General features: G+C 32.2%; 1 protein-coding gene across 2 annotated transcripts in view; it reads left to right on the top strand.

Annotated features, from left to right (window-relative positions):
- LOC119833614 overlaps positions 1–27270 on the top strand; it is a 72299-nt gene that overhangs the window by 13839 nt on the left and 31190 nt on the right. For both annotated transcript variants that reach the window (XM_038357704.1, XM_038357705.1), the window contains exon 2: positions 23266–23496. In XM_038357704.1, the coding sequence (XP_038213632.1) occupies positions 23391–23496 (106 nt within the window). In that variant the 5' untranslated portion in view covers positions 23266–23390. The remainder of the gene's footprint in view (positions 1–23265; positions 23497–27270) is intronic.

Below are 27270 nucleotides of genomic sequence, written 5' to 3' on the forward strand. Positions count from 1 at the left end.
TATAAATATGTGTAGGAGCAAATAATAACAAAAAAAACACCATTGATCTTTGAACACACCAATATATGAAGATGAGCGGCTTATAATATATCGGTTACAGCTAGTTCGACTATAATCGAGCATGACTGTAATTTTAAGTCAAGAGTGGTTGCTCCGAAAAATACCATATAGCACCAACAACCGTACGAAGCGAAAGTTAGCATGAGCGTATTATTTAATTTAGTTTACTAATTGATCTATATAAAAATGGTATCTTTTATAAAAATACAATTGATTATCACAGGCTTCGCCTGTAATTTATCTCTCACTTACACACAAATATAAATAATGTTTATTATTAGGTTTATTTATTCCCAAAATTAAGTTTATTATTAGGTGCAATTATGAATGCCTAGTGCAAAAATACACCAAACGCATGCTCGATTTCATTAGCCAAAGTCAACGTGGTTATTTAACATTTCCAGCTTAAATTATACGAAATTTAACGCTAAAAAGTCACCAGTGGCATAATAAGTAGGGAGAAATTAAGCCACGTTATATTTCCCCGTGTTATACTATTTCTTTGAACGTATAGTGGGTACTTCGTTAACGTTTTAATTTTAAAACGAGGCCAAGACTGGTTTTTGTGAACATCTTAATAAATTCTTGATTCTATGAAGGCAAATTGCTAAAGCATTGAGTTAGGTTTTGGTAAAGTATCACTAGAGTAATTCCTTGTGTGTTAAAGCAATTTGGTTGTCTTTTGTTTATATATTCTTATTGCATTTCGTTAGCAAATTTAATATGCTTACTTAAAATACATTTGAGATTTTAATTTACTTCTAATTTGAATAAAAAAAAAACGCAAACAAAAATTTGTGTTCTATAAAAGTTAATTGTTACGAGGCTGTTATAAATTGTCAGTAGTAAATAAACTTGCGAATGATCGGACAGTTTTCAATAGGCTGTTTTATTTTGGATTCCTGTTTTAATCGGAATGTTTCTGATGAAAAATGTTGCTCTTTATAGATGAGATTCTCGATTTAGATACTAAAATATAAATTGAAAATTATATTTTATCAAAAGCAGTAGAGGAGTTGTTTCTCAATTCGACCTTTTTTTTTCTTTTTGGCTTATTACTCGACAACTCTGTGGCTTTTCAACTGATTGACATGATTTGTTTTTAAAATTTGGCACCTCCGCACGGGGGTGGTATTGTTTTTAATAAAAAATAACGATTTGTTTCTGAACTATCTTAAAAAACTCATCGTATCATATTCTCTGGGAGCGTACAGAACAAATAAATAACTGCATTCCACTAAGCAATGTAAAGATAAACATATTTTGATTTTGTTGTGATGAAAAACATTTTAAAGCTACGACACCTTCAAGAACACGACTTTCACTATTTAGTGCTAAGATAAGGTTATTTAGCGTGTAATAGTTACATTATCGTAACATACCTCCGTGACATAAGTGAGATAGAATCTTGATGAATAAATTAGTTTGTTTTAAGACGGAAAATGGTGACGCGTTCGCTTATTTAATACAGAAACTAGTAACCTCGTTTTATATCGTGACCAAAAAGAGTAAGGTTTTTGTTATAATTTGACTGGCCTTAAGGTTAATGGTGTAATGTTATTTATTTTATTATGTATTGGTCGTTATTGACTATGCAGTATAAAAGTACAAATAGAATAAACATACAATTATTCTGATTGAAAAAAAAGGGATTGTTTTCATGTAATTTTCTAGAACAGTCGATCACGCTTTTTACTCCATGAGGCTACTTTTCCTAGTTTCCGATACTTGTTTGCTAGGACTTCAAAACATTTATTATTATACATTTAAATTTTCTTTCACTATATACCAAAATCAAATCTAACCTTTTTTGAGATAATGTTTTATTCTTCTTATATTATAAACGCGAAAGTTTGTTAGTATAGATGGATGGATGTCTGTTACTCTTTCACGTAAAAACTAATGAATGTATTAATGAATGTTTACTATACTAAAGCTCACAATAAGACATGAGCTATAAATTATTTGCTATTGTCCGTAGGTTCTTCCGCAGGTGAAACAACGCGACGCTGATAGTTGTCTAATATATTTTTGTAAATTTTATTAAAAAGGAGTGATGCCTCAGTGGCAAGGACCTCGGTCTTAAAATCGATAAATTGGGGGTTAGACACCAGGCCAGCGTGCAGGAAATAAATTGAATTTCAATTTATCTGCGTATGTGGATAACATCACTGTTCGAAACGGTGAAGGAAAAATCGTGAGGAAATCGAAATGTCCACAAAATGTCATCTGACATGTGTCATCTACCAACCCGCACTTAGCCATCGTGGTGGAGTATGGACCCTCATAGGAGGCCTGTGTTCCAGCAGTGGAAACATATATGGGCTGATGATGATGATGAAATTTTAATTGAAGTAATCTTGGTGAAAGTTTTGTTTGACTAGACTTAATTCCTTTACTCTCGAATATTTTAATGTTAATTTACGGGTAGACACTGGAATGATTAATAATAAAAATATACCATATAACACGACAATGTATATATAACATTAAGCTACAAATGTATAGTGTTTAGAGTAAATTAGAGTAAAATTTAGTACAGTAATGTATGTACATATTCTTTTAATATAATAAGTAGATACACAAAGTTTGAACAAGTCAAGAATTTTCGTATAAAATGTTGAAATACTTCTTCTTATTCTAAAAAACAAAAAGTTACGATACAATTTAGTTTCATAAAACTTTAATTATTTCAAAAATCGTTTAACTTAATAAAATGGCAGCGAAATAAGGAGAAGAAATTATCAATCATTTAAAACATCAAATGTCTAGGCGTTCTCTTATATTCCTTGTTCTTATTCCGTTAAATGAAATGATAACCATCACTTCAATAGAAATTCATTTACTATAGCGTCCGTCTTCTTCCGCAGAAAATAATCATAGTCATAATTCCATTGACTTTGTTAAGAATGAATTCCCAGAAGTCGTCAGAGGCTTTTTTCTGCCGATAAGGCGAAAGTATAAAAAGGCAATATCTTACAAGGTTTTACAACTTCAATTCTCTTTGAGTTTCGTTAAAACAACACTCCCAGTAAAAGAAGATATCGTTTGAATGAACATGAAGCATTCCGATAACGCGGTGAAATTTCCATTTCCAATATTATCCACTTAAATATAGTGGATTCAATTACGTACCCAACTCGTGTCTTCCTCTAACATAAATGATATGCGTATTTAACATCCGTTTTACTGGAAAAATATGAATTAAAACTGAGAGATGTTTAAAGATTTAACGAAAATTTAAAATATATATGCTGCAGATTTATATTGAACTGTTTATGTATATCTTTTCGTTTTCATTTGTTTTGCACTATTAAATTATTATATAAATGGAAATTATTACTATTTACATAAATATTATATCTTCCTATAATTAAACGCTCAATCACACACTATAATCAAGACAGTATAATTGCACTGATTTCGCCGAATGTCAGAAATCGCGCACTGACGCAGATTGAATCGATTTCTAACAATCCAGTGTTGAGTCAGCGTCTTCAAAGTTTCACCCAGCCGTAAAATAGGTAGTGCTTAAAAAAAACCTTTTTCGTGAACTGCTAATAGATGTGTTGAATCAGCGAAATCGCAGTTCGGCGGCATTAATTGCCACTATTTCGCAATCCATAGTATCGAAGGAACATGTTTTTTTTAATCTTTGTTTCATGAGAGATGTTTATAACTGTCTTAAACAAAACAAAATAAAACAAGTTATTCTAACACTTAATCTTTTATCTAACTTTTACTTAAACCTACGGATACTGATACTTCGTCTGAAGTCGATAAAGTTATGGCGCTTTTAGAAACACTTAAATTAATCAGATAATCAAATCAAATAGTTTCTTAAAATATTATACACATGTTACTGCGCCACAAATGACTCAATTAGGGGAATCAGAAAATTTCACGGAAGGAAGGTTACAACGATTAGTTGGTTATTTTTTGGCTCATTATAATATATGTATTTTTTGGTAATAGTACTCTAAATGAAATAAAGTCTAAAATCTGTAATAATTACTCTAATTGTAACAAAACTTGGTTATTTTATTTCAAAGGCATTGACTCTCATAAATAGGTTCATCTTATATATCTCAACGAAAACATATTTTGTTGGAATCTTTCTCAATAAAACAATAAAAATCCTATCATGAGTTCAATCATCCTTTTACCCTAAAGATACGCTACAGATTGGCATATTTGGAAGTCAGTTATAATCAACCCCACCTTCGTTTCGCCAATCAATTTCCGTCTAAAATCATCTCATATAATATAAAATTTTCTGCTAAATTTAGCTTTGCTGTTTCATTAGCCATCACGGCGTGTTATTACTCGTCGTCATGCAGAAATATATTACGTAGGCAATTTGATAAAATTTGCATGTAGCGGAAAATAACTAGTCAATCTGCTTTCGTAATAAGTATCAAGGTACATAAACTCCGGCATATGTAGGCTTCACACCTCATCTATCGTAGCGGTGTCTTCAATATAAAGGAATATTTACAGCGATGTCTGGATTGTAAAGAATTCGTTTCGAGCTTATCAGAAAACTTTTCAATATGTGATAAGTAGTTATATTTATGATAGAAAATTCTAGAATACAATGATCTTAATTTATTTTAGAACAATATTGTAACTATGTAAATCGAGTACAAATTTAAAAGCGCGTAGACTAGATCATTAGTTTCTAGTTATTATTAAGTATGTGTGTCTTTAACCATTTTATATAACTAGGTATTCCTAGCGGTTTCATTATGTGTGTGCTTGAATGTCTGATGTTATAGTAGCCTACCTCAATAAATTAACTATTAAACACAAACAATTACGATTCAAACCAGAGATTAACTCGTTTAAACAAACAAACTCTTCAGTCTTATATCATTAAGTACAAATGTACCTGAGTATTAATTTCTGATATTCATTTGTGCAAGTCATTTTATTCTGAACAAGTTAACAGAGTAATCAAAATCGTGTAAAAATGTAATATATGCTCTATCCTAGAATAATTGTACAACAAAATTTCTATTAAAACTCCAAAAGTCATTGCGCCGCCATTTTTAAATCGTCATTAACTTTCCGAATCCAACACAATCAAAACGTAGAAATGCAGCACATTCATTTTGAAGTAAATGCCAGTTTTCTTACAACAAAAGCCCAGTATAAATGGCTTTTAAGATACGCAAGTGCTTTTAAAGTCTTAGCCAGGTTAGCTCGTAGATTTCATTAAGGTGTTATGACACGAAAACGTCGAGTATGTGTGTGCGTGTCTTGAACTAGTGGTGAAATAAGGTCGACAAAATATACCATATTGCGGGGTTTAAATAAAATTGTTTTCGCCCGAGTTTCTTTGGCTTTCAAGATTAAATGGATATATATATATATATATATATATATATATATATATTGAGATGAAAATTTTGATAATGCTATATTTTATAACGATGAAATAGTAATACAACACATCCTATCTTATAGGCATATTTTCAGGTACCTTGTGAGTGAAGCATCGGGCTAAAACTAGTATAAAATTTCATGTTTTCCGCGGCTTATAATAAAAAACCGAATCTGATTTTATAAACGTTTCTAAATTAACTAGAAGACAGCGTAGACATAAATTCATAATTACCTTTGATCTTAATTCTTTAGCAGCATTGAAAACACGCTGCGAACGTGTCCATTAACCGAGCGTAGCTTATCGTCTCAAAGACATTATTCCAATTACATTATATATTCAACAAACGAAACAGCTTTATGTTGCTTCAGTTTTATTGCCTATTATTCTGCTGTGTTAATGGCTGTTATGATGTTTGCATCATCGTCAGATTGAGAATTACGAATACTAAACGATTTTCAGTAATTATTTATACGTTATATAAAGAGGTTTAAAGATCATGTTGGTCATCAACAAAATAATGAAACTAATATCGATAGCTGATTTCATATATGATTTATATGTAAAGGTACATTTTATACATTTATATTTTAGCGTTTGGTTGCTGCGAAACAACAAATACGTAGTCTTCTTAGTTTGAGGTTTGATAGCTGAGTATAGAGACTAGAGCTAATGTCTGACTCTACTGGGCCTATTTAAAAACGTTTTCTTCGTTAGATATGCACGTGATCTTCGCGCGATACAATCAGAAGGTCTTCAAGAAAATGGTAAAAGGATAGCATCTAGATAAGTGCACTCGATCTAAGGCCAGAGGCTCAGCTTACCATGAGGCAAGTTCGTTACCAAATTTAGCTCTATTACCCGCTAATAAAAAATGGGGCGGACCGGTAGTTGCCATATAAAATGAGTATGTAATCACTGTATTTTTAATACAGAGTCTGTGGTAAATCTCACCAGCTATTACAACTGCAGGCACAGCTAATTTTGTTTAACCACTACTACCGAATGTCCCTTTCGTGCCACATTCGGCGATGCATTGGCCAGTTGCCAGTCACGCTGTGGCATACGGTGAATAAATGTATGTTAGTATTACGTATTATAATACGAATATAATATGTACAATATTCGTCGTGCCAGCATTATTATGCATGCGATATTAAAACGTGCTTTTTTATTTAACTCGCTTGTAGATTTTGATGCTGAAATGTTTTGTAATCCTAATCTGGAGATAAATAAAGATACACACTAAGCTACTTTAACAGTCGCTCAAGAGATTGTACGATTTAATTAAAGTGGGACCAGAGGGAATAAATCTTGATCTGCCAGGAGAGAAAAAAATGTGAGTGATGTGAATGAAACCGTGAAACCGTTGTTATCGGTGAAATATAGAATGTTTATTTATCAAAAAATCAAAAATGTTTGTTGAATAAACATCCGCTAGATAATATAATATGACATTTTTTTTGTTTATCATTGTTGCAGTAACATTTGATGTTCGAGTATTCTATTTCAATTCGCTGTTGAATGTCCTAGTTCTTGTATTACTCCCTCTTAAAGTATTACTCGATGCGTTTTTATTCTATGTATCCATATATAAGATTCTGTCACTACACATTATAATTTTATATTGAATAAATAAGATAGCGATGGTTGGTATAAAGGCTTTAAGCCAAGTCATCTAAACATTATTCTTTCCTCTTTCTTATTCTGCGTTCCTGTTCTATCCATCTAAAACCTCAGTTGCACAACCTTAGCATCACCTATAAACATTGGTGAAATTTGTCTTAACAGCTGGACTATTATAACGATACATTGTCTTTGAACTTCAATTAAAAGTAGATCAATAAAACCCTTTAAATAGAGACTACATTAGCTCAATTTCCCATACCATCAAGCAATCAATAACTATATTATGCGAATAAAATGAGTTCAAACGATCACCCGTTAGCAAAAACAATGTTATGCGAAGTATATTGCTCATGAAATTCGGCTTAAGGAAATTGCCTGTACTTCAAAGACGTAAAGACGTTTGAAGGAGAAAATTTGATAGGTTATAACTTTGATAGCGCGACGTGAGCCTTGGGCATGCTTAGGTGAAAAATTACGATTGTTTTATGTCTATCTATGTTAGAACTGGGACGTGTCTCATAATGTTAAATACTGGATAATAGTGGTAATGTATTGCGATTATGTTATGTGAAGTCCCGTGTCCCCTAGTGGGGTATGGGGCAGATGATGTACATCTGTTTCACTGATCGATTTTATTTATGGACAAGTAGGTGATCAGCCTTCTGTGTCCTGCCAGACCGAGCCTTTTTTTTTTTTTTGCGTCCCCACCGGGAATCGAACCCAGGACCCCTCGGTTCTAAGCTCACGCGCTAACCACTGTACCAAGGAGGCGGTCATTGCGATTATGATATCAGAATAATAATTTATTATTCAATTGTTAAATTAAATCCAATATCTATTCAGATGTATGTGCAGTTAATTTGTTAGCAGAGGAGTGTATACTATTGTTGTATTGTTTAGTTTGGATATTTATAGCTTGATGTGTGGGCAGTTTGAGACTGTATTTAATCAGTTTAATTGTAGAGGAACAGAGGCTACAAATGTTATAAAATTATATATTATTTTGCGTCACGATGTTATAGCTTGAAGCAATAAAAATAATAGAAAATGTTCAAGGTTACATAAGCATAATATTGTTTATAATAGAAACAAATCTTTAAAGACATTTCAAATGTATTTCGTACCTCCGACAGAGCTTATAACATAGCAATGGAATCTTACTTAATTATCTAAAGAAATTAATTATTTTCTAACGAAGTATTTTAATTCTCTTTATCACTAACAGCGTTGTTTAGTCTGTTGAACTTTTTGTAAAAGAAAATAATATTTAAAGGTTTTATTGTCATTAATAGCTAGCGACAGTATTATATCGTCTTAAAAACCTCAAATTGTCAAGCTACGTAACTGATTTCTACCGTATAACTTGCTTTCAAATAATCAATAATAAATACTGGCAAGGACTTGATGTTATATAGTATTCCATTAAATGCACGTTACTGCATACAGTTTCATCAAGAATATTTGCGTATCCCACAAAGCTGAGACACGAGAACATGTTGCAAGATTAAAGACGTTCATTACTTATTGAGTGCACGCTGAGAGTCGGTTTAACGCGGTCTGCCCGAAATAGTTTTCCTCGCAAGGTTATTGCAATATTAAATCATTACGGCAACGGTTGTTTCAGCAGTAATATTGAAGGAGAGACGAAGATTTGGATAAACTGTTTCCATTTCTTCTTATTATATATATATTTATTAATGTGACTTGTTATTTCTTATATCTACCATTCAGATAACTGCGACAGATAAACAATATAGCATAATCTAAATAACAATGGAGTCCTTTGGTCCACCCACCACTCCTTTGCGAACTATATCTTAAAAATTCAAAGTGATTTTTTATAAATGTATTTAAAAAACCAGGTGTTATTTGTAAGGGTCGTTGATATCGTAAATGAAGATCACTCAACGTCCAGTAAATTCAGTGTGATTGACGAACAACTCTTTTTAAGTGACTTATTTTCGTATTTTCCTCCATATAATATACCGTAGACGTGCTATACGAGTGCCATTTACTAAAATCCATTCAAGATGTATAATAGTCTAGTATGTCAACTCATCTCATAGCAAATATACTGGGTACTAAGGACGCCCCAGATGTATGAAAGGCTGCCTTTCAACCTAAATTCGCTTCTAAATCGCCTTTCAAAACGTCTTCTTATGGTTCCTTTAATCTTTAAATTAAATGGATATTTGCCGGGATGAAATATTTCTCGCTTAAATTATTAAAAACAAGTAATGAATAAAGATTATTGAAATATACAATTCAACGATACATCCAAAATCGACCCCTAATGTACCCTATACTCCATATACCTACCTCGCTATAACCTATATATACTTACCTACATGTGAATTCGTGGCAATATTAAGAACGATGTAACCAATTTATTTTTATTTCATCTCCTAATTAATTCTGATAATATAGTAAACTATTTGAATTATATATTTTTAAACGGAACGTGGCCTCAAAAGTGAAAACCATATTATAATATAGATTTTATATGAAATAGATTTCAAAACAACATTTCAGTTTTATACATATTTTATATTATTGTAAAATCGTTTGACCGTACACTCCATTATTTCTATTTAATTATTAAATTCTTTCAAGGAACCTGTTTAAGTAATAACAAATTGGAAACAAACTTATACCATTTAGCAGAGCGAAGTAAGCAAGTATTCTCGAAAGATCCCCATCAAATCATCGATAGAGCCTAACTATCTGCAAGCCACACTTCCAGACTTTGATGTTTGCTGAAACTTATACTACTTAGGTCACTAATTTGTTACGATAAAACCTTCAACACTTACTTACTTCTCCCTGAACTACTGTTGTTATTTATATACAAGTTATTGTGTCGATCCTCATTGTAGATATTTCCATCATTTTGAAAAGGTGCTGGTACGATCCTTAATACTACGAAAAAGTCTTGTGAATCCCTAATAATATTATAAATGCGAAAGCAACTTTGCTTATTTGTCCGCTCTGTCTGACTCACGCCTAAACCACTTAACCTATTTGTATGAAATATGGTACAAAAATCGTTTGGCACCCGTAAAAGGACGTAGGATAGTTAATATAAATATTGCGATGAAAATTCCGGGATTATCTCTTTAATCTTTGACTTTGTGAGTAATGTAGTGTAGTAACAAAGTAATGGTAATTCAAAGTAGGCGTATATATATCTTTCTGTATCCGTAGCATTTCACGATTGATCAGGCCTCTGTTGTCTCGAAGATCTCAAGATTATATTGGATTTATAAATATTAATTTACCATCAACTTCCTCTTACTCGTTATCAAAAAGCTATCGTAATTTTAAATAGTCCCTGACATGACAAATCTATTATAGACATAGCAAATATTATTCGCATTAGCTTAACAGTTAATAAGCCCTTGCCTCGATAGGGAAACACCCTCTGGGATGTTATCAAGAGCCAGGGCTTTACCAAAACAATAAGGATTAGGCCCTTATTGCAAGGACGTTTCAAGGACACTAATCTAATTTCAATATCTATTGAATATATTTAATTGTGTTGGCATTGTCTGCGGAATGGAATAAGCTTGAAGCCAATTATGTTGGAGTTGGGAATTTTCGCGCTCCAACTTGTTTGGTAAATAATACAACTTTAATTGTATTGTAAATTTGTCACATGTCAAATTATATTGAGATTGGTTTTATGAGAAATATATTTATTTTATTCTTATTGAATTGTAATTTTCGCGCTAAAATGATTACAAATAAGGTCGTACAAAAGGATAAGAGAAATGTAAAAAACGAAAAGAGACGAATTTTTAATCTGTTTTAGGGAATAGGTATTTATCAATTAATTGTTGGAATATGTTGTGATGAAAACTATGCTGTGGTTTAGATTTATTGAATGACAGAATCAAAAAACGTCTCGTTCCAAGTCTATTTTATGTACTTCTGCTACATAGATATGGTATATATATAGCCTATGCCACTCAAAGAAGTTGCAGTATTCTAATGGTGAAACAATGTTTGAAATCGGTTCATTGGTTATTGCGTGAGAACGTTACAAACATACAAAAATACAAAAGTTACCTCTTTATAAGATTGGTGTAGATTAAATATATTTTGGTTATGAAATATTATCGGCATTATAAAATTATATTAGTTACTTCTGTCGTATTTGATATCATCATTCGCATTAAAAACAATTTTAAAACATCCCATTAAGCGTATGTTGTTACAGAAACTCGGTACTTAATTTCATAAAAATTCTTTATAAAAATAACGTTATGCTCATAAACGTACAGGCTACATTTAAAATGTAAACATGTATGAAATCTCTGGTCATTTCACGCAAAACCCGTCAGCAATGTTACATTTGGTAGGCAACAAAAATTTTACAGTTACCTACGTTGTAAGTTGAGGCTTTAATTGTTCGTAACGTGATATACTAGAGTAAAAGTTAAATGCTTTAAAAGAACATGTTTATTTTGTATCTAAAGTGTATGTAGTTTGGACTGTTTTCATTTTTGTATAGTAAAATTCAATGTGCAGTTTATCTAACTGTTTATTTATTTATTCATTTTCATACATCTTAAAGTACATAGACCATAACGTAACAAAGACTACAATTAGTTCAAACTATGACTAAAAAAACCGTACAATTAGCGACAACTGATGTAATATTGATATTAAATAGGTCAACTTCAGATTTAGCCCGTAAGAATTTATATTTTTGTAGCAATCCTAACTGCTTTATTAGTATTTTACTTTATTAGTATTCCAGTATACCATTTAATTTACAATAAATAAAAAACATATATCTGTTATAAAAACACCTAATGAATAAACATGCGATGATAAAGTCCCATAAACTCCACGAAAGCATAATCAATTTATTTTAAAACCAAAACTGTCAACTGTACTGAATGTTACACGCTAGTAACAAGAGTGTCTCACCACGTTGTTGAACTAAAAGTTTTATAAATCACATTTACAATAACTGAACTTTTAAAAGTAAACCCATTACAAACTCTTTATTTCAAGACCCTATTATTCTTAAGGGATTCGACCTAAAAGTTTACATTCGAATATATTTTCATATCTCGATCGTATCGGTCAAATGTCGAAGTTCGTTATCCCTATGGGGATACTAAATCTTTATATTTGTAAGGTTGGCAAAATGCCTGCCAATATATGGATTTTATTACAAATATGGTAAATTTATTCAATGTTATGTTTTTGGTCAACAATGCCTTAATTAATTTAGGCGTGTAACGTTTATGTTGCTTTTTGTAATCAATATCAATCATCTATATAATTTCTTTTGTCTTATTTAATGTTACATATTTAATAGTGTAAAAACTTCGTGATTTTTTGGTTCAAACGCATGCATCTCAAATATTGGGTAATCCTATTAATATTATAAATGCGAAAGTTTGTAAGTATGGATGTATGGATGTTTATTACTCTTTCACATAAAAACTACTGAACCAATTGCAATGAAATTTGGTACGTAGACAGCTGGATAACTGGAATAACATATAGGCAACTTTTTATTCCGATATTCCTACGGGATACGGACTTACGCGGGTGAAACCGCGGGGCACAGCTAGTATCAGTAATAAAAACTTTTCGGTTCGCAAAAAGGTGATTAAGTTTGAACACATGTAAGATGAATTCTAAATACAATAGCGGCTGAATAGAGATTATTAGACTTTGAACTATTAGCGAAAATGTAGGATAAAATAATTCGGCATCCCAAAGGTTCTCTAAATTCGTGTAATTCATATTAATAGCGCGAAATTTAGTTTAGTTTGTTACAAGTCGATGTTTGGGGACCAATTCGAGCTCACGCAGTAAATCATAATAAATTGTTTCTTCGCAATATTGTTGTTATTATTCCCTATAATGAACTATGTAAGTGTTACGTTTTGTGATTTACGTAAGTATTAGTTACAATAGAGTTAGCAACGGCCTTGCGAATGCTTATGGCTGGATTAAAATTATGTCGCATTATAGCAAGGTAAGGAATGGAAATGGTTTTTCGTTTTACGTAACATAAAATAATACCGATACTCGTTATTTTTACATGAGAAAGAAAATCCTCTCACAAATAAGCGAAGAGTGTGTTGTTTTCTTTGTGTAGACGGTTATAATTAAATAACAGAACACGAAGAAGCGACCTAAGAAAACCTTGTAAAAACTGCACATTCATGGATTTACAAGTGTACAATGCACAAGCCTGCATCCGAACAAAGCGCGCAATCTATAATTACACATCCACTCTATCCCCTTGTGTTATACCAGCATATCGCTTATTAAAGTCTTTTGTCCTCCTAATTAATGTATGGTTATCTCAGGCGACACTTACGATAACAAACAGGTTGCGTCGAACAAAAAGATGCTTTTCAGTGCGCCTCGATGACTCCTTCAATCACTTGACCTGTTCTGGAAAGGGTAGATCCAGGTGGAAATCAATTTAAAATATTCGTTATTTATCTGAAAGAAGAATTTTTTTAAACGAAACAAGTTTTTATTTCATTACGAATAAGGTTTTCTTTGCAATGGGCGTTATTGCAAACGCTCAAATAGGTTTTTCGTTTAAGAGCCAGGTAACCCAATGGACTTTGATTCTCTAATGAAATATATATCGTACTAGTAAACAGGGGAATAATTTTAAATGAAGTAGGAGGTAACTTCCATTGCATGCCACAATGTCGGCGTTCGTCTCATATTTCAGGTAATGCTATCTATCCATATAGTATTTATGTAGCATGAGCTAAATATTTACTACGATGTCATTTAGTAGTCAGACAGCATACATAATGCGTATATTTACAAATATTATTTTTCCGGTCCGCCCCGGCTTCGCCCGTGGTACATATATAGCCTAGCCTTCCTCAATAAATGAGCTATCTAACACAAATAATTTTTCAAATCGAACCAGTTGTTAGTGATAGATTAGTGCGTTCAAACTAACAAACAAACAAACAAATAAACAGACAAATAATTTTATAATATTAGTATAGATTCATATAGTTATATTTAGGATGCGTCCTTATTAAAGATGACTGAGCAATAAATAAAAACCCAATGCGCTCGTGAGGCATAAATGACTGCACGCATTTATAAAGTGTAAAATTTTATCCTATTATACCGTAGCAATTACGCGAATATTATGAGAAACAGGCGCGTCAAACGGAACGAGCGCAATTATTCAAAAGAGTCAGTCATTTTTTCACAACCCTAAGGTCTTTTGTCGTTGAATTTGCGAGTTGAAAATGTCGTTACTTTAACGTGGACTAAGCCACTTCAATTACTTTTGTTAATTATAAATGGGTGGGGATAGTGTTAACGGAGATTATGTAGGACTGATTTTATTCAGCAGGGAGAAATGTTGGAGCAAGATTAGGACTTGTAAGTTGTATTAGTGAGTGTACTTTAATATTGTAAACTCGCATTAACTCTTCAGAACAGAATGTTTGGTTTTGTTGCTCCAAGTATGTTTCTTAATATATTGTAAAGATTGTGACGTTCTAGTAGGTAATATCAGGATAAATTTCAAAACATTCTTTCACTGTTGGTTTGTTACTTGATACCTAAGTACCTATATATTGTGTACAAGTAGCAAAGACGGGGCGAACAGCTAGTAGATATGTAATATTTTAAATTGTTATTTCAGAAAAAATCTATGCATATTAATGGAGTGTTAAAAAAATTAGTAAATGAAGTCTGTTAAAAATTTGAATACACAAAGGTGACCCTAGTATTGAAAAGGGTAATTAATGTGTATTTAGTCTTTCAACACAGTACAATATTTATGTATAATCATCCCAATCTATCCGGATTTGAATCAATATCAAACCTCTCTTTCCGTTGTTAGACCATCTCTTACGAAAGAGTGAGACGAAATTACTAGAATCGTATGAATTTGTAATAGCAAGCTATATACTATCTGCAAGCTTTTAATTAAATTAGTTTAAATAGAGGTCGTGTAACCTTGAGGGTTTTTTCTGTGTTCGAAGAATAATTATTTGTTAGGTTCAGTTTTATAAAGTATCAAAGAAAAGAACTTTAGTAGCGAGATTATGTTTATAAAAGCGTCGGGTTTTTTGCGAATTTAAAGCTAACTTTGCTAATTTAATAAGCACTGACACAAAGTTTGAATCGTTATATAATTAATCTTTTTTAATACTAGTTCAGATTGGTGATAATTAATTTAGCTTTTTTATAAAAGAAAGAACAATTATAAGAAAGGGGAGCCTACAACTTTTGATAATGTGGATGATACAAGTTTTTTAATTAAATTTATTAGGATACAATCTGTTTAATTTTATAAAGATTGATTAACGATAGATATGTACGCTTAAAATATTTAGTCACGAACACAAAATTTTAGTTTATATAAAAGAAAAGGTATTAAACAGTTTTCTTTTACGATATATCCATATGTTTAACATACGAAACATCAACATTATTACTTATTTATAGCATCATACTCTCAGCCTAGAAGGTTTATCGTTCGCAAATCTGTATAAATATCTTAATTTATATTTCCCTAATGCTTAATGAAGATGGAGCAACCTTTACATTTCCTTATCAACTTGACGGAGGAAATATGTCAGAGGAACAGTGTTTCTGGACAAAAAATATGGCCGGGCTTTTGGACCGCTTCCAACTCTATGAAGGCAAGGCCATTGGTATGCAAGAACTAATACTGTTTGAATAAAAATTGCCATTTTTCGTATGTAGTATATTTACGGTTTTCATATATTTCGATTTTGTGCATTTTATTACGTTTAAGACACTTAAACGGGAGGATCAGTTTATGTATTTAATTTAAAAAATAGTAGAAATTTTATAGAAGAGGAAAAGAATATTTATTTAGTTCAAAACGAGGCAACATACTAAAGTCTACAAGGTCAAAATACACAAATTTAGAGTTCCAAAAAAAGAAAAAAAATAAACAAATTTTCAAATATGAATTTTTGAATGTTACAATATTACTTATTATTTTATGTTACTTCTAACAACCGTAACAACAAAAGACAACAACGTAAGTCACATAACGCAATCAGTCGCACACCAGTATCTTTTTTATTTGTATTTTTTCGCCCACTAGCGAGCGATCACTACTGCCCATGAGCATTTACAAGAATCCTTCTTGAGTAAGCCTTTACCAGAAAGGAGTTGCTCGTCTTTTAAAGTACACGTAGGTATTAAATACCAGTATCAACTAAAACTTATACTACTCATAAACATATAGAAATAACCCGAATCTGCCTCTCAATCTCAAACATACGCAAAAACCAATTACTACCGAACCAAGACACCACCGGCAATATCAAAGTACTATTCGGAAAGCCGATGAAATATAAATGCGAATACATTAACGGAGATGTAAAAGGCTTCTAAGTGATAAATATTAAATTTGCGAAAGAGCCCGCGCTTTTATGCCTACACCGTTTCAATTTTTAATCAGCCCTTTCATTATGTATCTGTTGAACGTATTTGTTCGTGATTTCCGTATTTTTCAATTATTCTACTCATAATTTGGTTTAATGGTTACAAAAGTATGTGGTATTTATCACGTTTGTTAAAAAAGCCTATCTCTATTGGGTTAAATATTGCTTTTTTATATATTTTTATTTTTAACAGTAAACATTTGCCGATGTTTCACGTAATCTGTAGTAATAACACTTCTTAAGTTGGGGCTTTTTTCCTAGAAAGTACTTATTCATATTTTTTTAAATATTATACATAAATATGCCCACTACGAATCGATATTTCACTAAAGGATGACCTAAATATATTCTCTACGATTCGGTAAAATAGGCGCCACCTGCATAAGTTTAATAAAGCGGACATACGACAATACATCACTAGAAAAATCGACAGTCACCTTTATTTGATATTCCGTGCCGGTGCGCGTCCTGATTCGCGGATAAGAATTGCTTCGCAGCTTCCGTGCGCAACGATACGTGAGCTCGTGACATTTCTCTTTGACTTCTCTCTATGTCTGTACCGGAGTGTTGTTTCGTAACCGGTGTTGTGCTTACCAGCGGATGTGGTACACTTGCATGCAATGCATTGTGTTTGAAATGAGCAATATTTTGTATTTTCTGTTGAACAGTACCTTCATATTCCGAACATGAAACTTTATGTTATGTTGAGCAGATGGAGTTTGTTGTTTTTTGCCCGGGCAAGAATGGGTCAACGTGTTTTTGCATAATTCATAAGCTGAAAAGTGAACTTTGAAGCCTCCGAAAATATACATAGAATAAAGAATCCGTTATATTGTGTGGTATATATATTGGCAAAACTAATTTATCATTTCTTAAACCAAACGAGGCACAGATAGATTCATATTCCCTAATGACTCAATCATCATCAAGCTATTCATACATCGACTACAGGGAGTAAAGCCTCATGAGGGTTTAGGCTATAAAATTAATAGTCTACTAATGGATGCAGATTACGTTTATGGCTATAAAAAATATTTTTTTTAATATGTCTATTATATCGTGTCTAGTTCAACTGGCATATGTTGTTTCAAAATGCTTTTGGGAAAACAACCCTCATCTATTAGGTATAAAAATATTGCCCGATCAACTCAACCTACTGAGTAAATGAAATAAATATAAGAACAAGCACGTAATTTTAGAGGAGTAGGTATGTATAATTACAAAAATCTGATTTTAAATGTTGAATATGTGTCATTAGGATTTAAGTGATAAAGCTTACTAGGTTAATATATTATAGTATTTTATAACATTACGATTATTATATTTAATCTATATTAACTAGCTTATCTCAGGAACTACTGGGCCGATTTAAAAAATATATCTCACAGTTGATATATACGTGAACCCTGTGTGATAAATGCCTTATTTATACGGATCACGGACAAACCGAGGCGCTCCGTTATCTGTTCACGATTAAAACCATTTCAAGATTTAATTTACCTTCAAATTCATCTATTCCAATGTAAAACATACCTAAGTTATGTTTATACCTATAATAATGTTTGCTTAGTAAATTAATTGATCACTCTAACTAGATAGGAGCCTTCCCCTTTCTTCGGACATTTTCTATTTATATCAAGAACCTTCAACGCTTTTTCTCAAATCATATTAAAGGAGTTATTTAAACCTATTTTGCTCCTTTGAAGATATACAAGCCGCAAGCAAATAAGGGCACTGCCACATTAGGCCAGTGAGTGAACTTCGTTATCGCTATATGCTATCTTAATTCAAATTCTACCAATTCGTGCAAACTATTTGCGAAAACCCTTTTTTATGTGACGCGGCAAAGCATGACGTCATCGCTAACGATGTTTCACCAACTTATCTAACGAGCCACACCTAAATAACCATTGCATTTAACCTAAAAGATATTGGCCATAAATCCAGCTAGTCGCCTTGCCATAAAGTTTTTACATCGACAAAGTTACAGTGTTACAATGCAAATGAGTTCTTCAACTCCACACTGTAAATCTTTTTAAGCGTGGCTGAATTGAAAGCCTACTTTCGAGAAAATATGGTGAGAGATTATATCGATCAGCTGCAAGGCCGTGAAAAGCAACGAAATTAAGCTGTATTTTTTAAGCTTCAAGCGCTTTAATTAAAGCTATATTGTCATATTTGTATCTTGGATGTTATTAAGCAGTATATACGTATGGTAAATATATTTAGATCATATATTATTGTTACTATATCAATGCAACAAAAGATAATGTGAAATTACATATGTTAATGCACAAAGTGCTACATTTGTATTGTTATGATAAGTCTGAATTATTGCATTATTTATGTATGTCATATAAAAAACGGATGTTTACGTTTTGGTTTTATACTATTCAAATCCTATTTATATTATAAACTTGAAAGTTTGTAAGTATAGATGGATGTATGTATGAAGGGATGTTTGTTACTCTTTCACGCAAAAACTACACATCCGAATGCAATGAAACTTGGTACGTAGATATCTGGACAACTGGATTAACACATAGGCAACTTCTTATCCCGATATTCCTACGGGATACAGACTTACGCGGGTGAAACCGCGGGGCGCAGCTATTGCTTTATAAATTTAGATTTCTGCAGTGGAATCAAGGGTTTAAGGTTAGGCGTTGCTACAGTTGGCCGAAATGACGCGGGATCGAATCCCGCTTCGTGATAAATTTTTTTCTATTCTTTAAAAAATTATAAAACTAAGGTTCCTATTTACTATTAACTATTCGTAGCATATGATTAAACTTCAGAGTCTGAACTTTCTAAAGCAACTCCGAAGATGTATTTGGTACTTATTACGTACAGAATAAAATAACAAATAAACTCATCCTTCACGCTATGAACCTTCAATACAAACCAAGTACCTATCGCCATAGACAGATCTTAATACACCTACTCTAAAGTGAACCGTGTCATCTGGATAGAACGTCGGGGCGCGTCATAAAATGGTTTTATGATGACACAAACTTGTTTTTACTGCGTGTATATGACCTCGCCGAAAAATGGATATATAAGGATGTCGGTGATTTCGTATTTATCCTATATAATAACTTTTATTGTTGTTTACAAGCAGTTCCGTATCACAGCAAAATAAAACGGGAAAGTGGGGATTGTTTGCGTCAATATAATTCGAATTAAAATGCTCCAGCACATTATTTCGCAGGTTTATTGTGGAGTGACGTTATTTGCTATTAATTTTCTATTTAGATATTTTATCTTAGAAGTCAGAATGTTATTGGAGATTTTTTCATGTCATTTTTGTTATTGGCGTATTTAGTGTATTAATTAATCAGATACTGTATTAGCTGTAAGGTAACCCTTATTAAATAAGATAAATAATTAAATTTTAGATCGTTTTTCGAGTGTTTAATATTTAGATTAAGTCACAATATAGATATTATATAATATAGTGGGTTTTATCTATCCGGCCGAATAAAAAACAAAAAAAACTAATTATAATAATAGGTTAACCTTTCCTTTCCTTCTCTTATTATATAATCATGTGAGTGTCCAATTAATAAAGGACAAGAATATTATTTTACATCCATTAATATGTTACAACACTTCTTTCTGTATATCTTTTCCATATACATTAAAACCTTCAACTAGTTTACATTCAATTACAAAAAACATATTAAAACAAATGCTGAGAGGCAAATGATGAGTAGTCCACCTTATCACAAATACTAACCAAATACTAGAATATATCCAATGTATTTTTTTTATTGATCTTAAAATGTATTAGTTGTAAGCTAAAATGTTGTATTTGTGATTAAATGTATTTTCTTTCTTTCTTTTCCTTCAAATATATTATACTGAAATATTGCATACTAGCAACACACATGTATAAATGCAGCTAATAGTGCAACATTATAAAACAAAAACATATTATTTGCAATTTATTATTTCAAAGATAACCAACGAACGCCACGAACTGGAGTGTAAGTAATCTTGTTTCCTCCGCATTAACATCTGAAATAAATTGGAAAAAGCTTGAAAGCCAAAGAAATGATAGGATTCTGCTGTCGCTTTGAGTAATCACAGACTCCCCTTTTTCCGTTTGACGGCATTATTTAGATTACTTCATTAGGATTACTTAAAATACAAACGAGTTACGCGTTACTCCATGTTTATAATCAAATATGTTAATTTATTGTTCATACCAGTTGTTTTGCATTTTATTTTAAGAAATATCTCATCTTTATTATCTATATATTATCATATCTCATCTCAATTTTTATTGTGGGAGTCAAGCACGCTTCGGCACGAATTGGGCCAGCTCGCACCGGGGAAGGACCACACCCCCATAGTAAACCGGCGTGAAATAGTGGCATGCCACTGTGTTTCGTGCGGTGAGTGGGGGAGCCGGAGGCCCGTTTCCTTTTCCTCACCCGTCCCAGTCCATTCCTTCTTTCCAGTCGTTAATCCATTCCTTTTCCCTTATCCCAAAAAAGCGGGCAGCGCATATGTTTTTTTCAGCGAAAATATGTTTTTTTTTATTATAAAAATGATTATGTTATAATGAGTTTTTGGCACATAGAACATTCATTTTATATTTGATACCATTAATAAAATTTTTCAACTGACTTCAAAAAATAGGTGGAGGTTATCAATTCGACTGCCTGTCTTGTGTTTGTTACTTCAGAACTCTGGACTGGCAGAACTAATTGTGATGATTCCTTTTTTAATTGATAACTGGTACTTTCCGTTAGGTCCCATTTAAATTTGGTCTATTACTGATAATTTGGAGGCAGTTTTGTTAAAAAATTATATTCATCAACGTATAACATCACTAAGCAACTATTTCATACATTATATTTATGAAGTCAATCAAAGTAATCCTACCATACCTCCACACGTCTTCATCTCAAACAAAAGCGAGAACGCGATAGCGCAGCATCTTCATATAGGAATACTAAAACGATGTATTATATCCGAATAACACTAGTACCACAAAGAGCTCACCTGTGTAAGTGAATAAAACATTTCATTAGTAAAGCGCGGTACAAACAACGTCGCAATAAGTGGGTGACGCGACAAAGAATAGACGAAGGTACACGGTAAACAGAAGTGACACTCGCGGGCAGTATAAAGCGACGTCACACAATACAATTTCTGCCTCGGACGCCTTTGTACGACATGTCGTCCTTTTCAGGTCACCTATACTGTGTACAAATAATTATACAGGGTATTGTGTAACAATTGGTTTTAATTGTATCAAAGAGATCGTGCTGGAGGTGTTTCTATAACTTATTAATCTATGATTAGTTTATACCACAATAATACCGTATTTTATGAATATCAATTAAATCAGCCAATATACAGATAAATAAATAAAGAGGTTATTGTTAAAAATGTACAAACTTATTAATAAAAAAATGAGATAATACTATTTGTTATTTAAATCTTGCAAAAATAATATTCAGGAATACAAAATGTGTAATGGCAAGACTTTTTCACTACAACGTATCCACAGAAATTTTATATTCATTACAATTTAACACGTATTCCACCTCAATACAAAAATAAACGCGAATAAAGAATAATCTGCCAATTTCGTACAGCGATACAGTTCGGAACTTCAGTAAGTAATTACCATATAACGTTTCGCGTTAATCGAATGAGTCATGGAAAGCGTATATCGCTTAAAGAAATTCTGAAGCTGTTAAAGTAACGACGGTTATATCCAAGAATAGGTAAATTGGTAAAATATGGGTTCAAACGTCGTATGTGACGAACGCGTGTAACTGACAGCGGGAGAAATTGTGATGGACAGGCATGATTACGGAGAAATGTTACATAAAGCGTCTGTACGATTAACTTATCTGTGACCCGTTTATCTTGGCCTTAATTGTGTTTGACTTTGTCGTAAAATTTTATTTGCTCGCATTATAGTGACGTGTCATTGGCCAGGTCAACATAGATGGATGGCTGAATGTGCCGAAAATATTTTCGCCTTGCCCGGGCTAAGCTAGATTTATGTTAACACTAACGACTAGAGGCTCGTCTAGCAGATTTTTTTGCAAATATTTTAAGGTAAACCTTAAAGAACACGATTTTAATACGCAAACAGCATTTGCCCCAGCGAGTTAATATTTATTTGAATGTATAATGTTTGTTTTCTACAGGAACGGCGCCAATATCCAGTATAAATAAGAAAGTGTTGTGACATTTAACATGAAACTGGGAGAAAAATATACAATATAAAATATGTTGAAACCACATTAGGAGCTTGAACCAAACACAGGCGATATGTTATTCATTTACTAATTACAATCACCTGATAATACAAATGACATGTGTCTTGTCAATGTCAAAGTCATATTATTGTCACATGTCACCTCATTGCATTGGCGCGCAATCGGAGCGAACGTCTTGGTCTTTGAAAAATAACTACCCTCATTTAATATCATTGGTGACATGTTTTATACTTTAATGGCATCAACTATACCAACCGTGTTTCTTTGCAGTAAATTTATATTTTCTTTTATTTCTAACATAATAGTCAATAAAATTGATCTAAATTGTTTATTTTTATTACATGTGACATGTTGAACGACAAATAAATTTCTTACATAGATTACGTGGCTCATAACACGTTAATTGGAAAACTGTATTGTAATTAAAAACTTTCGCAATAATACATCAATACTGCGACAACTGCAACTGTAACTCAGGACGAACTTTTTCTTGTTGCAGATATGAACATTAAAACGAAACGGAGGGACGTAAAATGCAGTTAGAAGTATCGGCCGGAGGAAGAACGATGAATGTACACAGGCTTTAGTGACGCTGTGATAGTACAGAAATAAAAATGTCGGTAAATGCTAGCGTGGGCTAAAAAAGATAAAATGGGAAGCAAAGGTCTCGGCGGTGAGGTGGTCGGCTTTTTACTGGCAGTGGCGTTTTGTGTCACTTGTCCCGAATACGGTATGTATCCTTTTTTTTTCTTTATTTCAAAGTATTCACTGAAACGCTTTTTGTCGCCGAATTTTTGGAAAGTTACTCGGCAATTATGAACTTAACACAATGCGTTGCTGGATTTTTTTTTTTTTTGTATTGTACATAGCACGCTATTTTTATTTTCGACGATTAAACGGAAATGTTAAATTAAAGGACGCCAGCATTGAATATATTTGCACAATTTTTTATCACAATAGTGTATTTCTAGTAAATAGGTCATTGTAAAAAATAGAATTAAAAAAATAACATTTGTTATTCATTGAATATCAAATTGTACAAATCCGTTTCGTAATCTCTAATAAAAGAAGCATTCAATACGTTTAAATTAATCGTATTGTCAAGTAAAATTATTTTATAAAATGATCGTCTTCACCACAATGATTACCCGACTGAAATATTAAACAATAATAAAATTCTATCATGTCTAAATTAATTCGTTAACATTTTTGCAACCAATGGCATTTTCGAATATCGTAAATTCCTTACATAACAGAGAAAAATTACGCCTTTTAAGAGTGAAACTTCTTATAAGTGGTTCAGGGGGTTACATTTTAAATCCTGCCGACCTAATTGGCATAGTTAGTGAGCCTGGATGTTGCGTCAGAGTTCTGATTAGTTGGTTAGGATTGAGTTTAATCCCTTCTGGAGAGAGAATGGTTTGAATGTAGTTTTTACCAGTGTCTAGGGCTGTATTTTACTGTAGAATTTAGAACTATAATACCCATTTAAATGTTGATTTATCCACTTTAATATTATTTATCTCGATTATCACTTGCAGATTTAGGTATAAGTACTAATTTGAAGAATTATTTATTTTACCAAAGTATTTAATCGTCTTCATAGAATAATAGTTAAGTGACCATTATTTATTTATAATCATGTTTTTTCATACAAGCTAGGCTTATTCCGTGTGTATTTTGGACTATTGTGAATAAAATCATATTCTGATCAATAGTCTGCTGATATAAAACTAAGCTTGTGATCCGCCTCGCTAATCCCTCTAACGAAAATACGAATGGCTGTCGGACTACGCGTTTACAGAATTTCTATGCTGCTTTAGCCTGAGCTGTTCGAAAAAAGTCCAAAGAGAGTAGAAAGAAGTATTAGTGCTATTTCATTATTTCATTTTGAAACATTTTTTTGTAACAATATTTTTAAAGGATAAATATAAGACAATTTTTTAAATACTACCAACTTATTGTGTGAGTGACTTCGTTTATTACTATATTCTTTCAAACAAATAATTATACACCTATGCAGTGGTGGTTCAATTTATCTGGGCAAGTAGAAAACGTGTGATAGAAAGCACTGTGACGAGACCGGGTAATATTCTTAACTAAAATGTCCCAGAATCAAATGTTCGATAAAATCACATCGCGACTGCCTAAAACGGTGAAGGAAAACATGGTGATGAAACCAGCGAATCAAAGAATCAAAAAATGTCAACGACATGTGACATCTGCCAACTCTCACTTGGGCGGCGTCGTGGATTTTGGCCTGAACGTTCAAAGAGGTGATGTTTCGAACATCCTACTAATCCTACTAATATTATAAATGCGAAAGTTAGTAAGGATGTATGTGTGTGTTTGTTGCTCTTTCATTAAGTTTTTTCTGTAGCTTTATTAAGAGCAATAAAGAATTAATAAATAAATAAATGTTGGGTCACGCCAGCACCAACTTTTCTTTGTAGGTAATCGATGTCAAAACATTAATTCTACTTCCTGCTAATATAAATAAAATAATATAAATAATATATTATAAATGTGTGTTTTTGTTGCTCTTTCACGCCAAAACTACTGAACCGGTTGCAATGAGATTTGGTACGTAGATAGCTGGACAACTAGAATAACATATAGGCAACTTTTTATCCCGATATTCCTACGGGATACGGACTTACGAGGGTGAAATCGCGGGGCGCAGCTAGTACTATTATAAATGAAAGTCCTCCACTATCTGTGGCTGTCTATTAATTTTCATCCTGTTTTCACGAAAGGACAGCGTGGCTCTCGATGTTTAAGTACCAAACCAAGTTGAAACAAAACGATAACGGAATGTTGGTAAACGATAATTTAAAGCTCCCTTAACAATGTAAATAACTATGGAAAATAAATTAAGTTTCACAGTTACCTTCGGACACAAACCCGATTTGAATTCAGAGACTTGAAAGTACAAAATACCCTTCGAAAAAGGGGCAAAATTACGTGGGAGTAAAGAGCATTGAAATAGATTACGTGAACGTGTTGTAGTTTCCCATTGGAAGGCAAACCGAGTGAAATTGTTCGCAAACCTAATTATCCGGACCCGAATTTTCAGCGGAGCTCCTTTCAAAAAGTCCCAATAACAAATTTAACTGTGACAAAACTAGTTTGGTGAATTCTGACGCAGGTCGCTAAAAGCTTAACAGGTATGCTAATGAAGTATATAAACAGGATTACGACGAACGATCCTGAATCAGTTTTTATTCCCTTTGTCGTGGATTTAGAGCGATTTTTAAGTCTTTCGAAGGATGCGCTGTTTTGTTCTCTTTTACTGGATACAATGTTCCTTTGTTTGCTAAAACAAACGCAATCTTAATTCGTCCGTCTTGAGTTTATAATAGATTTTTCAGACGCTTATATATCTAAAAATGTTTTATAATAATGGACTTTAATAGAATATATACATACAGATTGCTGTAATGAATGAATTAAAATCTACTCATGGCAGTCATATTGCTATGAGTAGATTTTAATTTATTGTACAGGCGATTGGACGTATTAATTTTTAATAGGGTTTCATTTTCTTGGTGCTATGGTATGGGATGGTATTGGTATATACAAAAAAAAAAAATACATTAATATGTACATTATTCAGAAGAAGTAGAAAGTGTGAGGAAGCTTTGAACGTATTGATGTATCATATTTATTTTTATCATTTTATGAATTTGCCCTTTAATATTATAACAATAGCAATTAAATAAAACTGCCAAACTTTATGAATCGACGTATTATAAGTTTTGAACAGAAATTATGGAAGATGGTTGAAAATTTCCCACATTAGGGCAAACTTTAGGGTCTGACCCGTTCGAGGTTGAAGCTGGAACGTGCAGATGTGTTTTGTTTCTAGTAAGAATTTATTCTCGGTCTTTGGAACATTTTCTAGATCTACATGTGCTACTATAAAAGTTATCTATTATGTACATACTTCATATACAATGAGATAAACTAACGTAGGTGGAAGGCAACATATGCCTTATACGGAACTAGCTTTCTGACCGCAGCTTCACCCGCGTAGTCAAAGGAATTTCCCATAAGAACGAGATTCCTATCGCCGTAAAATGTAGCCTATATAACTCCCTAGTCTTTTATCACCAACTCTAACAAAATACTCAATTGTGACGTGAAAGAAAGAGAAACCCACTTTTTGACATTTAGTAACGATTTGGGAGTTTAATATTTAGTTTTATACCATTGAAATGTTTTATAAATGAGAAATTTTGAAAGAATAGATTTGGGAGTTACGTAAATTATTTTTTTAGAAGCATGTAATATAGTATAGTAATTTTCTATACTTTTACTTAAGTTATCTGTTGTAAATAATAATTAATAACTTTATAAGAAATAGTGTTAAATTTCAATATGAAAATTAGAAAGAATTCGGTACGAAATGTAATGTAAATGTATGAATAGAAATCATAAAAATATAACTAGCCACCGATAATTTTTCATATATTATTTCTTAATTATTATAAACATAACCGCA

This window comes from Zerene cesonia, chromosome 17 (genome assembly GCF_012273895.1).
Source record: "Zerene cesonia ecotype Mississippi chromosome 17, Zerene_cesonia_1.1, whole genome shotgun sequence".
NCBI classification, from domain to species: Eukaryota; Metazoa; Arthropoda; class Insecta; order Lepidoptera; family Pieridae; genus Zerene; species Zerene cesonia.